This window comes from Cricetulus griseus, unplaced genomic scaffold (assembly GCF_003668045.3).
Source record: "Cricetulus griseus strain 17A/GY unplaced genomic scaffold, alternate assembly CriGri-PICRH-1.0 unplaced_scaffold_227, whole genome shotgun sequence".
NCBI lineage: Eukaryota > Metazoa > Chordata > Mammalia > Rodentia > Cricetidae > Cricetulus > Cricetulus griseus.
In genome coordinates this window covers 15,470-31,761 of record NW_023276950.1, presented here as the reverse complement: position 1 = coordinate 31,761, position 16,292 = coordinate 15,470, and the positions used below count along the sequence as shown (strand labels likewise).

The following is a 16,292-nucleotide window of genomic DNA, read 5'->3' as shown; positions in this document are numbered from 1 at the left end:
TACAAGTGGCAGTGTGCTCTACATGTCAGGGAATGGTTTGTGTGACCTCTTCTTCAACCATGTGGGTCCCTGGGATTGAACTGGTGTCATCAGGCTTCATTGAAAGCACCTTTACCCAATGAGCCATATTGCATGTTCCAGTTTTTTTTTTTTGAGATATGTTCTTGCTTAAAGGAACTAATTTAATTTAACAACAATAAAAACCTGGTGTCAGTGGACCACCTTCTCTTTGAGATTGTTCAATAACACCCAAGTAATAAAGAGCATCCTTGTACATATGCACTGTGTGTGTGCATGTGTGTGTGTGTGTGTGTGTGTGTGTGTGTGTGTGTGTGTATTTGTGCACCTTAGAAAAGTTTCAGTCATTTATTTTGTTTTATTTAAGACATGAATTTGTGAGAGGAAGAAACATATGTGTGTGGGGATGGTGTGGGCAGTGGGAGCTGGATTGAAGGAATAGGGTATGGATAGTACCAAGATACATTGTGTACATGTATAATTTTTTTGAACTATCAGTTTTGAATATTGGTCTTAAATGTCCCTTATGTTTTTGTAACCTCATAATAATACACTGGATGAGAACTGGCAGCTCCTTACATAAATCACCAACATGGGTGTGGATTTGAACTTTGGGAGCCCCATCATCCTTTCCTTATCTGTTGCTGAATCCTGGCCTCAAGGGTCATCAAGGCTGGCTAAATGCTGCTAGAGTCCAGGCTGAAAGGATTGGGAGGCCATGCTTTGTTCTGAAGATTTAATATTTTAATGAGCCTGCAGGTTTGATTGCTCTCTGAGTGTGTTGTTAGTGTTAGCACTTGCAGGAGTATGTTCACCAGGAGGCTTTTGACTTGGTGTCTCAGGGAAACTCCCCATTAGGGACAATCTTTCAGCAATATGGCCAGCAAGAAAGGAAAGGAGGAGAGCTTTTAGCTGGGAGCATCCAAGGGATTTGGTATCAGTAGTCTTAGTTCTAAAGTTTTCCTTCAAAGAATTAATTGGAGCAAATACATGGGGGTGGGTGTTGTAGACCAAGGAGGTACTTGTTGTCCTCAGAAGGAGAAAGCTCTTCATCTTGTTGCTGAATCAATACGATTTTAATTTTTTCTGGTTATCTTTTATGAGTTTATAAGACATTCCTTTTGTTCTGTGTAATTAAAAAACCCATTGTTATATCAGTGACTGACTAATTATGATAAATAATTTGAAACATTCTTGATGAAACTTGTCTGTTAATTAACATCAACACAGATCACAGAAACTACCAGGACAACAAAGGTTCTGGGCATGTGCCATTCCTGGAATTGATGAGATGACTCTGGCATGCCCAATAAACCGAGATGCCAATGGTTAAAAAAAAATTAGGTGGCACGGTCTGACTCATCACCAGGTAAGAGTTGTAAATTTGCACAAAAATGGGATGGAGAGATGGCTCAGAGGTTAAGAGCACTGACTGATCTTCCAGAGGTCCTGAGTTCAACACCCAGCAACCACATGGTGGCTCACAACCATCTGTTATGAGATCTGATGCCCTCTTCTGGTGTGAAGATACACATGGAAGCAGAATGTTGTATGCATAATAAATAAATAAAATCTAAAAAAAATGCACAAGAAAGTATTGGAATGTTACAAGCATGGGGGCGAGGACTAAGTGTCAGCATACTGTGACTGCCTGATAGCCTGATGCCTCTAAGAATGAAAAAGCTGATCCTTTTGTATTCTGAGTTAAATTCCTAGGAGCATTTGTCCCCTGAAGACACCCTTGGTGAACCAAAGTATAGCACTGAGATGGCATGGTGGGGGTGATCTGTAGTGGTGGGCTCTTTGCTGTCTGTCTTTAACGGTGTTCACTTTTACCAACTCAGTGGTTTTTCTTTTATACTTTTTAGATTTTTACCCAGACAAGGTCTGGTCCTATACTCACAGATAGGAGACAATTGGATATTATTTGCCCCAAATTGGACTCTAAAACTGTTGGCCAGTATGAATATTATAAAGTTTATATGGTTGAAAAAGACCAAGCAGACACATGCAATTTTAAGAAGAAAAATACCCCCCTGCTCAACTGTAACAGAGTAGAACAAGATGTGAAATTCACCATCAAGTTTCAAGAATTCAGCCCTAACCTCTGGGGTGCAGAATTTCATAAGAACAAAGATTACTAAATCATATGTAAAAATAGTTCTCTCTCTTTATTTTGTAGGCATTGGGATAAGTTAACTAGGTTTGTCTTGATTTCTGTTTTCTTTAAATTAACATGGTAAATAATTTGTTAAGAAGCTATGTCCTTCTTTGTTTTGTCAAGAAAAACAGTAATTGAAAATTGGGACCCTGAAGTAACAGTATTAATTAGATATAAATACTCAGCAGGGGTAAACATGCCAGGATTCCTATGGTGTTGAAATGAGTAAATTACATGAGGAGACACACTGTCTCTTGTTGGGAGTCAAATCTCAGGTCTGGGAATGAGAACCTAGACATCCTAGGCTGTTCTTGACTGGGCACATGGTTGTATATTAACCTTTACATAGAAGCTCCTTAGAAACTCAGCTTAAGATAAGAAAACAACTTGACCCAGTCTTCTTCCCACAGGCTTAGTCACCTAAGCAAAACTTCCTGAACCTCTTGCTCATGAACTCTTTACCCTGCCAAACATCCTCTTTGTGGCTTCCTAATATCCTGCCTACACTACCATCTGTTGCACAAACAACCCATTCTACCCCTGCCCACATCCTGCTGTGCTGACTATATAAGCTAGCCTGAGAAAAGTAAAGTATGCCACTTTATCAGGATCCTGTCTTGTGTTTGTTCTTTCTGTGTCTCTTTCCCCATTCCCTATTCCTGACTCTCTTGCCCTAGGTTGACATCCTGCAGGTCAGGACAACTGGTGCCCAACATGTGGCTTCATACAGTTGGGAATCTGGGAACTTCAGTGCTCATCAGAGGGATGGGCCCCTAAATGCAGTAAGATATCCAATACAATGTCAATTGTATGCCTTGGTTGGAGGAAGACCCAGAAACCTACCCAGCGCTTGGGACTTTCGGTTGATGAACACTACCTATGTGGAAAAGGTGAAAAATGGGACAAGCATTTAGCAAGGAAGATTTATTTCTTTCTGAGATCACAGAATCCCTCAATATATGGGGAACTCGAGTTAAGAAAAAACAATTGGCAAGCAAGTTGACAGCCAGCACAGGCTCTGGTGTAAAACTCCCTCGAAATTTCTGACCGTTGGAAGAGTTGGAAGAAGGACAGGAAGGAGTAGGCGATGGCACAGTTAGCCTGGGTCTAGAGGGTGACGAGGAAATGACACAAGATGGACAGGGATTGGGCCTCCAAGATCAATGTATGAAAACCGAATATACAGCCTTAAAATAGAATGTGGGCCTAAATACCTGGATGCACCTCCATCTGTAAGATTTGTAACAAAAGTCAATATGAACTGCATGAGTAGTTCAAATGGAGTGGTGGATACAAGGGCCACGGCAGTACTGGCAAAATGGCAGGAATCCCATAGGATCAAGTCATCCTGCAGGAGCTTCGGCTCTTGATGATGTCAAAAGAGATCCTGAAGCTTCCACAGCCAACAGAAGGACAGTGTTACAGCAATTAGTCACCAAGGGCCTGGCCTCCCCTCCCCAATCCAACCTAAGTCTTCATTTTCCACAGTAGTTTACTTTCTAGATTCATCTTGTACACCTCAAAGTACTGTAGAGGAAGCTCCACTCGGACTTCATCCTGAGACACTGTTCTGATACTAATTTCTTGTCCATTTGAAGTACCTAAGTTGTGCTGAGTAACATCTGTTGACCATAACCCCTGGCTGCCTACTTGAACTTCTGGGATCAAGAAGGTGTGTTGAAATCAGTTTCCTTTGGGAGTGGTGGGCACAGCTAATGCAACTGTGAACAGACACGTCACACAATCACCTGTTGCTGACACATGGCCTGGGTCTGTCTTTGCCTGCCCCTCCCTCCTGTCACAACTGTGTGCTGGCCCTTAGAATAGAAGGGAAGGATTCAGGTAGAAGCTGTGGGACTACTGCTGGACTTCGGGGTGCTTTGGCTTCACCCCTGCTTTCTTAAGTCATGTCCTATTCAAGCCATTGTCCCCCTCACTCCAGCCCTTGGCCAAATCTTAGATTGTAACCCTCCTCTCCCTCTGAAATTGGCCTTGGGTGTGGAATTCAGGGCTTCCCATCTCCCCACCTTTATCAAAGGGTGCTGCTCTCCCCCTCCTTCTCAACTCCCTTGTTGCCCACACCACCCCACACTAGCTGTGGCCAGATCTGAGATGAGTTTGGAAGAGACTGGTTTTTCACTTAGCTCTTGGCCACAAGCTCTCTTTCCACCAGCCTGGGAAGGGGGTTCCCAGTCATCGACCCTGCTGCCAGCATCAGCCAATGCACTTTGTGTTTAAGACTGATAATGGCCCTGTGTATGTCAGCAGAGGTTTCAATCATTTTTATCAAGACTTGGAGATTACTCTAAAGACTGGTATTCCTTACAATCCCCAAGGACAGGCTATTGTGGAGCACGCCCATTGTACTTTGAAAACCTATTTGGCTAAAGTAAAGAAGGGCAACCTTGAGGGTCACCTTGGTTCTCCTCACTCTACTCTATCACTTATCCTATATCTTAATTTTTTAAATTGTGGATGCTTCTGGTATCTCTGCAGCAGACCATCATTGGTGGTCCTGTGCACAGCAAAAACCTCAGGTTAAATGGAGAGATATTCTCTCAGGCCTTTGGAAGGGGCCAGATTCAGTTTTGCTGTGGTCCCCAGGGTCTGTTTGCATCTTCCCACATGATAGTGAGACCCAATTTGGGTCCCGCAGCGTTGTGTGTGCCCTGTTCCTGGCTGATAAACTACAGTCATCAAAAGACCCATTGGGATTTGTGAGGAGCCAGCCTGTCCCGGTGCTGGTGGGTCTTTGGAGTGAGGTGTGGACAGTGATGGTCAGCTCCAAACTTAGCCTGGGAAAGACAGCTGTCAGAGAATTTTCAATGAGCATTAACACTCCCAAGGGAGAAGTGCTTATTTGTTCCCTTCAGGAATTCAGTTTGAGAAGCCGTTGGAGTGGTGAGAGTTTGGCCTTGGTGGTTCGAGTTCATGGTACTATGCCTATGCCATTGGAATACTTGGGAGAGAACCAGCTCTTCCTCACATCACAGCAGCCACTGTCACTGCTGCTACAGCTGACATCACTATCTTTCACTCAGTTGCCACAGAAGGCACGCTGGATAAGCTCTCAGGGGAGGTTGCCCCTGCCTTAAATTCTCAAAATAATATCAATTCTTTAGTGCAATTGGGTACTTTAAATCTTCACACAACTCAATTGGCTACTCTAATTATTAAGACCAGGGTGCCTCCCCTTTCAGGAGACTCCCTGTTAAATGGACTGCAGCTAAGAGGTCAATTAACTAAGGAATAGAGTAGGCTGCTGGCCCTCAGAATTATAGCCCTGGGCAGTGCCGATTTAGCTCCAGTCTGCCTTTGCCACACAGGATGGTGGCAAACCCAGTGCCATTTTTAAACCAAGCAAATCATGCTTTCCTTGGCAGCAGATAACCCCTCAGCTCAGGTCTGGCTGGGCCTGCAGGACAAGTGAGCAGTCAATGATGGGTAAGACTTAGGGGATGTCTGCTAACCTAAGCCAGAGGGTCTGAGGGGCCTGGGCAGGCATTTCAATGACGGGTAAAGCAGATGTTGTTGTTCTGGGTGATCTAAGACAGACTCTCATTTTATATGTATATATAAAAGGGGGGCTTGTTTGGCCCTTCCCCCATAGGGGTCTGCTGACCAGCTTGTGACTAGGAGCTTACCTAGCAAGTACATCCTGTTTTCTTCCTTCCCTGAAGTCCTGAGTGCAAGTTCCTGTTATTCTATTATTTGCCCTTTCAGGATTGCCTCACGGGCCTGGGAACTTGAACTTGTGATTTGGGTAGTTTTCCAACATGCCTGTTGACTGGTATATAAGCCCCCACTCTTGTTGGAATAAAGGGCATTCTCTCCCTGCAAGAAAGACCTGCTGTCTTGTCTTTAATTAAATACCCAAGTACCTAGCCCTATACTATGGAAATGTTGTAGTGCAGGCGCTACACTTTGGAACCAAAGATCTCAGGGCTTGGCATAAGATCTTAGGCCATTCTTGGCTGGCCACATAGTTGTATATTAAACTTTACATAGCAGTTCCTTAGAGCCTCAGCTCAAGAAAAGAAACAACTTGACCCAGTCCTCCACCCACAGGCTCAGTCACCTAGGAAAACCTTCCTGGACCTCTTACTCATGAACACTTTACTCTGCCAAACTTCTTATTTTTGGCTTCCAAATATCCTGCCTATAATAAAACCTGGTGCACAAACAACCCATTCTACCCCTGCCCATATCCTGCTCTACTGATTATATAAACTAGCCCGAGAAATAAAGTTTGCCACTTGATCAGAATCCTGTCTTGTGGTTGTTCTTTCTGTGTGTCTTGTCCCCATTCGCTATCCCTGACTCTCTTGCCCCGGGTTGAAGTCCTGTGAGTTGGGACAATTGATAACTTTTGGGGTGATGCTGCTTCTCTTAGAAGTAGCTCTATTTGATGTTTTACCTGCAAAGCGCTTAGGGCTGGTACTGCTTTAATTGCCACAACCAATGAATTCCACGTCTCGTGGTATGTATTGTGTGTAATCTTAAAATATATATAAGTAAATATCTTTCATTGTATATCCCTGTGTTCTATACACCTATTATAAATATGTCCTATCTCCCTCTTTCCCCTTGACATCATAATGTTATCTCCATCTTAAGGACTCTTAGAGGTGGGCCATGTGTGCTTTGCTTTGACATGGAGACAGGTTACAGCCTCACAGCCCAGACAGCACAGCCATCAACCAATAACCAAAGTGTAAGGCTCAATCGGGGAAGAAGAAGGGCACTCATGGGGACTAGATGAATCTGACCAACCTTTGCTAATGAAAATTTCCCAATATCCTTAGTGGTAATGGACTTACAACCTTTTTGACCTTTAGCTTTTCAACTTCTAGGTCAGATTTGGCTCTCTGCTGTTGTCCTACATGATTTTCCCTGTGGTGATTAAAATATGGTAATATAGCAGCTGAGTCTGCTTAAACCATCTCCCAAAGCAGACTGACTCTCCTGTAGATCCAGGGCTGTGCTTTTTTATTGCCAGTACCTCAACAGTCCTGCCCCAGAGGTCTGTCCTTTCCATCTGAACTCTGGCCAGTCCTTTCATAACAACGGCTCCTTTGTTCCACTTCAGGAGAGAGTCTTTGATTCCCTGTTGCATAGCTGTGATAGTGAGCTCACCACCACTCACCAAAGTCTGTAGTCTCCCACTTTCCTCTTTCCTCTCAGCAAAACCAAAGCACTATCTATTGTTTCCTTCTTGCTTTCCCCACTATGCTCCACTTGCGGTGGTAGCCAGAACCTTCCTCACTTGGCCACACCACCCAGGCTTTTCCCAGCAAACCCAGCCAAGCGTCCAGGAAAGCAGAATTCTGTAACTAATACACATTTAATTTCATCTTGGTGTAAAGGATGGGGCCAGGGCTGGGTGGTGAGTGTCCCTTAATGATATGGGATGTGGAGTGAAGGGTCTGGGGAGGTGTTGCAGAGCCCTGGAAACAGAAGGAGTGAGGATTAAATGCTAGGGATCTTTGAAAACCTTACTGAGGTTACCCGAGGTCCGAGTGACAAGTACAGTGTGCATGACAGGAAACACAGAGGCAGAGGTGCAACTTTCTCCTAAGGTACTGCTGCATAGACCACCCATAGCCCACCGTGTCCTCCCCGGGATCTGCAGAGGCCTGAGTGCCTGGCTGGGTGCATAGCATAGAGGTCCACACAGGGACACAGCAGTCCAACTGGGGATCTCTTAGCAATCTTCCAGCTTCTGGGGAGAGTCTGTGGTTCCCCAAGGCTGAAAAGTTACAGCCTACAAAACAGTCCAGCTCCAGGATCTTCTAGGAGGCATTCCACCCCCAGAGCCAGGCTCAGGCAGTCCCTGCACCCACAACAAGGTGAGAGTTCCCTTGGGAGGCAAAGTTCCCAGGCCTCAGACCTTGTAGTAAATGTTGGCAGGATTCTGTGGGGGCATCTCCTGCATGATGTACACTGGGTCCCCATAGTCCCCGCTGACCTTCTCATAGTGTGGGCGGAAGACATTATCTACAGTCCTTAGCTGTATGAGAACATCACTGGGTTCCCAGCCATAGTTGTTGCCACCTCGCTTGGGTATGGTAGTGTGCTGTGGAGAGCGTTTGCAGTGCCTCCTGTGGTACTTGAGCAGCAATACCACCAAGGTGATGATGATGACGATGAAGATGATGCATCCTGATGTGATTCCTGCGAATAAGGCCACTTTGGAACCCAGGAGGTTGTTAGCGGAATGCCCTGCACTGTTGCCTTCTGTGCTGGTACCTGCCAGAAGCAAGAAAAGCCAGTTACTATGTTTCTGAGACTCTGCACTCTAGATTGAAGAAGGAACGTTCTAAATGCAAACAAGTAAGCCTGGCCAATGCTCAACTCACAGGGTGAACTGGACAACAGGTCACCAGATGAGGTGAAGGAGCTTCAAAGGTCTGACACTCACTCACCAGGCCAACCACTTCCTAAACATTAGACAGCAAATCTGGAACATCCCTAGTTTCAACACTTCAGGATGCATCGGTAACTCACACACCTGGTGAGCTCTGCTCTTGTGACTGTAAGACACTGACTGGGCTGAATTAATCTGTCTTAGTGGCAGAGTTAATATTGACTCACTGGGAGCACAGACCCCAGGAATCTGTGACCACAGTGAATCCCACTGGTTGGGATGTGTTTTGAGGCTCCTCTGACTCTAGTGGTTCTAAGAAAAATGCACACCATAGACACACAACCACACTACACTGCAGTCCCTGGATTTGGTTACACAAAAGGGCTTGTTGAATTTCTTCCGTTTGTACCAGCTTCTAGCTCTGGACGTCTTGGTGGATCATTATTCCTGGTTAATCCAGCAGGACTTGCATCTACATGAAGAAGAAGCAATTAATCATGGCACAGACATCTGACAATGTAGCAAGCTTCAGGAGTTGCAAAGATATCTCAAGAGGCATGAACAGTAATGAACATAAGACTCTTTATGCAAAGCACTGAGGAATACAAGAAAATTACCTTCATTTGTAATCAGAATGGCAATCCTAGTTATTTGTTAGGTTTAGATTAGGAGGCCATCTGTGGAAATTATAGAGATTCTTGCATTTGGGAGTCAAAGCATTCCAGATGGCATTTCAATTTCACTAAGCAAGTTGATTACAGCTATACTAGTCTCTAATTAGAATAATTCTTTGTTTCTTCACAATAAGTTATTCTACGTGAAAACACAGCTCTTGGTTTATCCTGATTTGAAAATGAAACAAAGCAGCATAGCCAGTGCTTATGTACTAGACACTTTGATTGTTTTTCAAAGAGGTGTTCTGCATTGTAAAGAGATATATATGTATCTGAAACAGACACCCTGTCTCACTGGCCTGAACTTTTAGAGAGATCTAAATGAGAAAAATTGAGCATGTCAGCTTGTCAACCAGTGGTTCAAAGTGCAGAAAATGGTCTGCCTTCAAAACTAACAAGAGCGGTGATGGTGAGCGTCAACCCAGGTGTCACTGTAGCTGGGGGCTGTACCAGCTCACAGTGAGGTCACAAAGCAGCAGTTGATCTTTACCTTGTCCAACTTTCATGATGATCTTCATGGCTCTTGTCTGGCACACCCCTCCCTCCTGGTTATTCAGGCCTTCCAAAGACCCATTGGATGTAGCTGATTAAAAATAAAATGGACAAAAAATAAAGAACAAATCAGGAAATCAATAGGATTTCATGAACATGAAATGTCTGAAAACAATTTGAATACTAAGAATTCACTCTTTGTCATAAGTTTTCTGCACATATGGGGTGCTGAAAGCAGAATGGAAATAGAAAAATAAACAAAGAAAAATGGATGCTGGAAACATTGTGACATGTAGGATTCCTGCTTCTAAATGCGATTAAACACACTCTCCCATATACACATGATTTAGTATTACTCTATAGGTAAAAGGGACAGCACCTTCCAAAATACCCACCAACTCCTGGGAGGGGGGCAAACTAGAAAATTCAAAAGAGCAAACATGGTAATTTCAAAACTTGGTAATCATTTCTCAACTCCTGCTTCTTCCACTCCAGACCTCCTGCTTAAAGAACAATGAACTAGATGTTATGCTTGTCAAACCTCCAAGTTCTGTAAACACTATCAGGGTAGCCTTCTGACACCCCCTTGCTCCTTCCTCCAGCCAGGAATGTGCTGAAGTAGCGTACTAGAACTCAAGTCTTCTGAGTCTGCATTCTCATCACCGTGTAAGTCCCTGCAAGCATATGTTTTTATCAACCCCCATCAGCTGCTTCAGCCAAGTTTCCTGCTAGGGTAAACTCCAGCTGGACAGAGAGTTTGCACACCCCTTTCCCTGTCTGGGTTTTGGGACAACATGGATATAACCAGGTAGGGGCAACCACTTTGCCCCACAATGGCCTTATCCACTTTCACAATGAGGGGAGAGAGGGAGCACAACCCTTCTCACAATATCTTTCTGTCTGTCTAAGCTGTTCTGTCTACAGATATTGCTGTTTATCCTGATGCCAGTGAATTCTCTAAATGGCTTTGTAAATAAAGCTGCAAAGTATGGATGCATTGTGTCTGTCTCCTGCTATTATGCTCACTGTGTATGTATACTATGCATGTATGCTCCAATGTTTCTCACTCCCTGCAGTGTCATGTGTGTGCTTTGCATATTTGTACAGAATAGTCACTATTATTATCTATGCACACTCTCTTTGCTACTCCTGTACATACACCATGCATTTCTGCATGTTCTCTTTACAGTGCATACATGGCTGGGGAAACATGGCTATACAATTACAGTAGTGATCTATGTTTTTTGGCCCTGCCTTGGGTTTTGGCCCTGACATTTGCTGGTTTATAAAGTGTTCTAAGCCATACTGTCTGGATTTTCCTTCAGCAGTGAAAACAGCTCTATTTTCTGTATTGCTAGACTTGAAAGTGAGACAGGCAAGAAGGCCACAGCATTTTCCTAAGGATCAAGCACATTCAAAGAGTTGGAGTTTTAGGGGTAGATGTGTGTATAGTAAGAAACTATATAAATTATTTTTTGTCAACGTTATCTTGTTTTTCTCCCTCCAAATTTTTGTCTATGCCTCTTGGCTATTTTTTTAGCTGTTTTATTTTGTTTTAATATTTTTTTTGGTTTTTTGAGACAGGGTTTCTCTGTGTAGATTTGGAGCCTATCCTGGCACTCATTCAGGAGACCAGGCTGGCCTTGAAATCACAGAGATCCACCTGCCTCTGCCTCCTGAGTGCTGGGATAAAGGCATGTGCCACCAATGCCCAGCATTTTGCTTTAATTTTTATCTCCATCAAAATGGGCACAGCTCACAAATGCACTTCAGATATACCCAGCGAACACCTATCCCCTGCTCCTGAAATAATGCCACATTATTATGACAGATGCAGGGGTATCATTCAGGCAGCACTCCTACACTTTACTCTTTTCCATCAGGACATAACGTGACCACGCGTACTGCCTTTTGTCTGTATGCCCCATGCTACTAAGCTCTGAGCTCTGCCAGTCTGGAGTGATGGTGTCATGGTGAAGTGTACCCCTATTACATTTTGCTTTATTGAGTCCTAACTTTGAAACACAGTTCTTGGAACAGAATGCACACTATATGAATGAGTGGATGGATGGTTGGAAAGACAGATGGAAGGATGGAGAGAAAAAGCATCACACAGATTTATCTATAAAAACCTCATAAAAGTTCCTTAAAGATGGTTTTGTCAGTAGAGATACTGAGTCCCTTCGTATAATTTACTTATTTTAATACCATAAGAATCCTGCCTGGTTAGCCCCTGCTGAGTATTTATATTTAATTAATACTGACACTACAGGGTACCAATTTTCAATTAATTTATTTTGATAAAACAAAAAGAACAAAGCTTCTTAACAAATGATTTACCATGTTAATTTAAAGGAAACAGAAATCAATACAAACCTAGTTAGCTTATCCCAGTGCATAGAAAATAAAGAGAGAGAGTTCTATACTTACATATGATGTAGTAATCTTTGTTCTCCTGAAATTCTCGACCCCAGATGTTAGGGCTGAATTCTTGAAACTTGATGGTAAATTTCACATCTTGGTGTGGTCTGGAACAGTTGAGCAGGGGGGTATTTTTCTTCTTAATGGTGCATCTGTCTGCTTGGTCTTTATCAACCATACAAAGTTTATAATATTCATACTGGCCTACAGTTTTAGAGTCAACTTTTGGGTAAATAATATCCAATTTGTCTCCTATCTGTGGGTATAGAAGCAGGCCTTGTCCAGGTAGAAATCTAAAACACATAAAAGAAAAGCCCCACAAGAATGGAGGGTCAAGAAACGTAGTGAAGAACTCACCACTGCACAGTTAGTAAACACATGCAGGGCTTTCTTGCATAGCTCTTCGATAACTTTAACCCCGTTCCTAACAGAAAGCTGGAGGCCAAGGAGATTTGGTCATTTGCCTGCCATTTGCCTGTCATTTTGCCTGCCATAAATATGCACCAGTCTCTGTGTGAAAAGCTGAAGGAAGCAGCAAGCTTGTTGGACATTTATCATTCTCTGTTCACTATTAACAAGCAAATACTTTAGCTGAAGGGGCCATTATCAATTATTGTCAAGTGAAGAAGAAAAGGTGCTGGGATGTAACCAGATTGTAAATTAGACAGAATGTCCTTCCTCTTTCATGAATCTCGACAAACAAAATGGATATTTTACTATAGATTCAGAATTAAGATGGAAAGGAAGGCACAAAGTGGCAGGTGCTTGGGCATGAGAAGAAGTATGCAACTGTAATGTCTACAGATAATTCTCACAACAGTGTGAAATAAAAGAGATCACAGAAGCAACACATCTACAGCCCCAAACTATGATCCAGCATGAGAACTAGGAAGAAAGTCAACAAAATGGTTCTAAAGAGAGTATTTAAGGTTTAATGATGACCTTTATCATCTATATTCAGAAGCAGAAGAGTCCAGAAACCTTACACTCCTATTAAAACTGTTCGGAGACCCCATAAGTAAGCCCAATCCAATAACCACTGCATGAAGAAAGCCCCCCATCCTGAAGAAATAGTCAGAATTTCCTAAAATGCCAAAAGACTACAAAAAAGCAGATATTTCCTTTCTGGTGACTTAAACCAATCTGGGTCTCACTCTGCACCTAAGCTGAATGGAGTCCCTGGCTAACTTTGTTTAATGAATAAAGCAGAAAGCATGGAGGATCAGCACTAAAATCCACTTCCCTCACACACACACTAAGGGGACAGAAGGTAGTATTGGTAAACTTCCACAAGGAGTTCCTCCTGGACTGGGCCATGGCCATGGCCAAGCTGCTCCCAGTTCTGCACACTCCGGAAGAGTGCGGAGCCTATGTCTATGGCAGATGCCTTACAGCCTCTGATCCAGAGCCTCCTGGCCTGATGTGGCTGACTGAACCATAGTCAGGATGGACTCGCAGGGCAGTGCGAACCTTTTCAGTCCACCCACAGTCCCCGCCTGACTGGCGTCATCCGGACCCTGCTCCCCATTTCTGGTCCTCTGTACATGCAGCACCCCTTCTCCACTTCCTGCCAACCTCCAAAACAGAGCCTCCAAAGCTCCACTGCAGACATCTGGGTGGAAATTCCTTCGCAAAGTTGCAGAGCGCTCTAATATACGCTTAAAGGCCAAAAGAGTGAGTAAACATAAGTCACCACTCCCTCACTAACACATAACAAACAGAAGACACTCCTCTCCAGATGCTAGACAGGCATTCTACTGCTTAGCGCTCTCCCCCAGACAAGGCAATGCTTCTAATCCTTCCTGCTGCACACACAAGTTTAGTGGTCACAATGAACAAAAAAAACATACTTATGTCTCTCTGTGGCTCTGAGGGGTTGGTTTCATGGGAATTTCTTTAATCTACAGTTAAATATAAATATTAAATCCAGACCATAGGAGGAGGGGCTGTCTCTAAGAGAGGCTGTGAATTAAAGTGCAAAGTGGAGAGAGGCAGCCAGGCTGGGGAAGGAGGGGAGGGGCGTGCCCATCGCTAACATTGAGAAAGCAAGGGTGACTTCTGTAAGCACCCGAGCTAGCATCACCGCATCCACCACGGGGGGCCCCAGTCTGAGTGGCAACAGCAGCGCTCAGGTCACAGCCAGGCTCCTTGTGCCTGTATGATCCAGTTTAGCTGTAAAGATGACACGCCAAAGAACCAAATATAACACTTACATTAAAACACAAAACAAAACAAAAATCTATACCAGACAACACCAAAGATGGTCGCAGTAACTTTAAACAAGGGCCTTCTGTCAACAGGCAAAATTATCTAATTCAGGTCACATTTATAAGGGAAGAATTTTTGCCCTTTCGAAAGGGAACATGTTTTGTCAATTATGTTGGTGAATTTGAAATTTACCACTTTCAAGACAGTACCAGCAGTTCTTTGCTTATGGGGTAATTTCTAAATTAATGCGTTCATCTCTACTCTGAAGCCACTCACCAAACCCTCAACTCCAATTATGCCATTGATTTTGCTTCTAATCTCAAAGGTCTGCCTCCAAGCCAGGAGCCAGTCAGTGTCTCCACACACTTTCAGGGCTGAGACCAGAACTCCCCACAGCACTTTCTGGACTTAGTTGAAAGATGAAGTAATTGCAGCAACCACGTGAGGTTCCCAAGTCCCTGGTCGCAAATCCCAAAGGATGGCTGGCATTTTGTAAACCAGAGCTCACCCTTGGAGCCCAGACCTAAAAGTTAGTCTCAGCCCTGACTTTCTACCCTCCCCCCTCCCCCGTTCCCTTTGCTAAAAGCAAGTCTGCTCAAGGGATTAGCGACACCCAAAGGAAGGCTGCAGAGCTGCAAGGCTGTGAGCTTTCCCAAAATGCGTTGTTAAAATGGAGCCAGCTCTCCAGACCTCTCAGAGACTGGGCCACCAGTTCCGACACGAAGGGAAAGGCCAGCTTGCAGAGGGCGGGCTGCCCGAGTTAACACAGCCAGCGAGCTCCGCCGTGCACGTCCTGGCTGTGGAGCAGACTCCTATTCACGCCGCCTCCAGGACATTGCGGGTCCACTGTCCCCTCCCCAAAGGGACATTCCACTGCCCCAGAAACCCAATGTCTGTCGCTTTCCCTAGGGGTCCTAGCTCAAGTGCTTCCCAATAGCACAACATCTCTGCCGGTTCCAGAGCCTGCCCGTTGATGTGCGTCTGCAGCCCCTTTAGTGGCGAATTCCTCCATTCTCCAAAAAGACAGGAGGGCCGGGAACAACCATCAGAAACCTTTCTCGAGGTGCCACCTGAGTCGCCAAGTTATCGGGCACCCAAGAGCACTTGAGTTTGGAGCCCCAGGAAGTCCATCTGGTCCCCACGTAAGGAAACGTGGAGGGTTAGGGGTGGGGTACAGGCGCCTCAGGGTCTATAAACAGGCTCTGAGGCATCCTCCCCGCCTGGAAAACATGGCGTCCACCCCCCACCCCCGGGACAGGCCCGGGCCAGGTGAGCAAAAGCATCGTGGACGCCACTTACCTGGAGTTGGAGGAATTCCAGTAGATAGGCTCTAAAACTTTCGGGCTGGAGATCACAGTTCTGCAGAAAAGCATCAAAAGTCCACAAAAGGACATCCACACGGACTCCCTCCTAGACCAGGGCATGGCCATGGCCATGGCCAAGCTGCTCCCAGTTCTGCGCACTCCAGGACAAGTGCGGAGCCTATGCCCGTAGCTGATGCCTTCCAGCCTCTGATCCAGAGCCTCCTGGCCTGATTATAGCACCAAGGGTTCGGCGGCCTGAACCAGAGTCAGGATGGACTCGCCCACTGGCAGCTCCAAGCTTTGCATACCACCTGCAGTGCCTGCCTGCCTGGCGCCAATCCCGACCCCGCTCCCCATTTCTGGTGCTCTCTCCATGTAGCACCCGTTCTCCACTTCCTGCCACCCCCAAAAACAGAGCCTCCAATGCTCCACTGCAGACATCTGGGTGGAATTTCCTTCGCTAAGTTGCAGAGCGCTCTAATACTTAGAAAATCCTTTAGAAAGAATTTGGGGGAGCCCTGCTCCTCCGATATGCAAGCCCTCAACAACTCTCTCTGCATCGGTAGCCACAGCTCAGAAAACTAGTGAGTAAACATGAGTCACCACTCCCTCACTAACACATCACAAACAGAAGACACTCCTCTCCA

At 44.9% G+C, this 16,292-nt stretch overlaps 1 protein-coding gene and 1 pseudogene across 1 annotated transcript; one reads left to right on the top strand and one right to left on the bottom strand.

Moving 5' to 3' along the window:
- Positions 1–3,125: 3,125 nt before the first annotated feature.
- On the top strand, positions 3,126–3,657 carry LOC113838918 (annotated as a pseudogene).
- Positions 3,658–7,504: 3,847 nt separating this feature from the next.
- On the bottom strand, positions 7,505–15,771 carry LOC113838916 (ephrin-B2-like). Its single transcript, XM_035453775.1, has 4 exons — positions 15,641–15,771; positions 12,143–12,426; positions 9,711–9,803; positions 7,505–8,428 (listed from the first exon to the last, which is right to left on the bottom strand). The coding sequence occupies exons 1-4, from the start codon at positions 15,769–15,771 to the stop codon at positions 8,064–8,066; spliced, it is 873 nt and encodes a 290-aa protein (XP_035309666.1). The 3' UTR covers positions 7,505–8,063.
- Between the last annotated feature and the right edge of the window lie 521 nt (positions 15,772–16,292).

Bases quoted from the DNA above. Each gene is read 5' to 3' on its own strand.
- LOC113838916 (XM_035453775.1), bottom strand. From the start codon at position 15,771: ATGGCCATGCCCTGGTCTAGGAGGGAGTCCGTGTGGATGTCCTTTTGT. The intron at 12,427-15,640 runs GTAAGTGGCGTC...TATGTGTTTTAG, and splicing joins TGGAATTCCTCCAACTCCAG to ATTTCTACCTGGACAAGGCC. The intron at 9,804-12,142 runs GTAAGTATAGAA...ATTTTTAATCAG, and splicing joins CAAAGATTACTACATCATAT to CTACATCCAATGGGTCTTTG.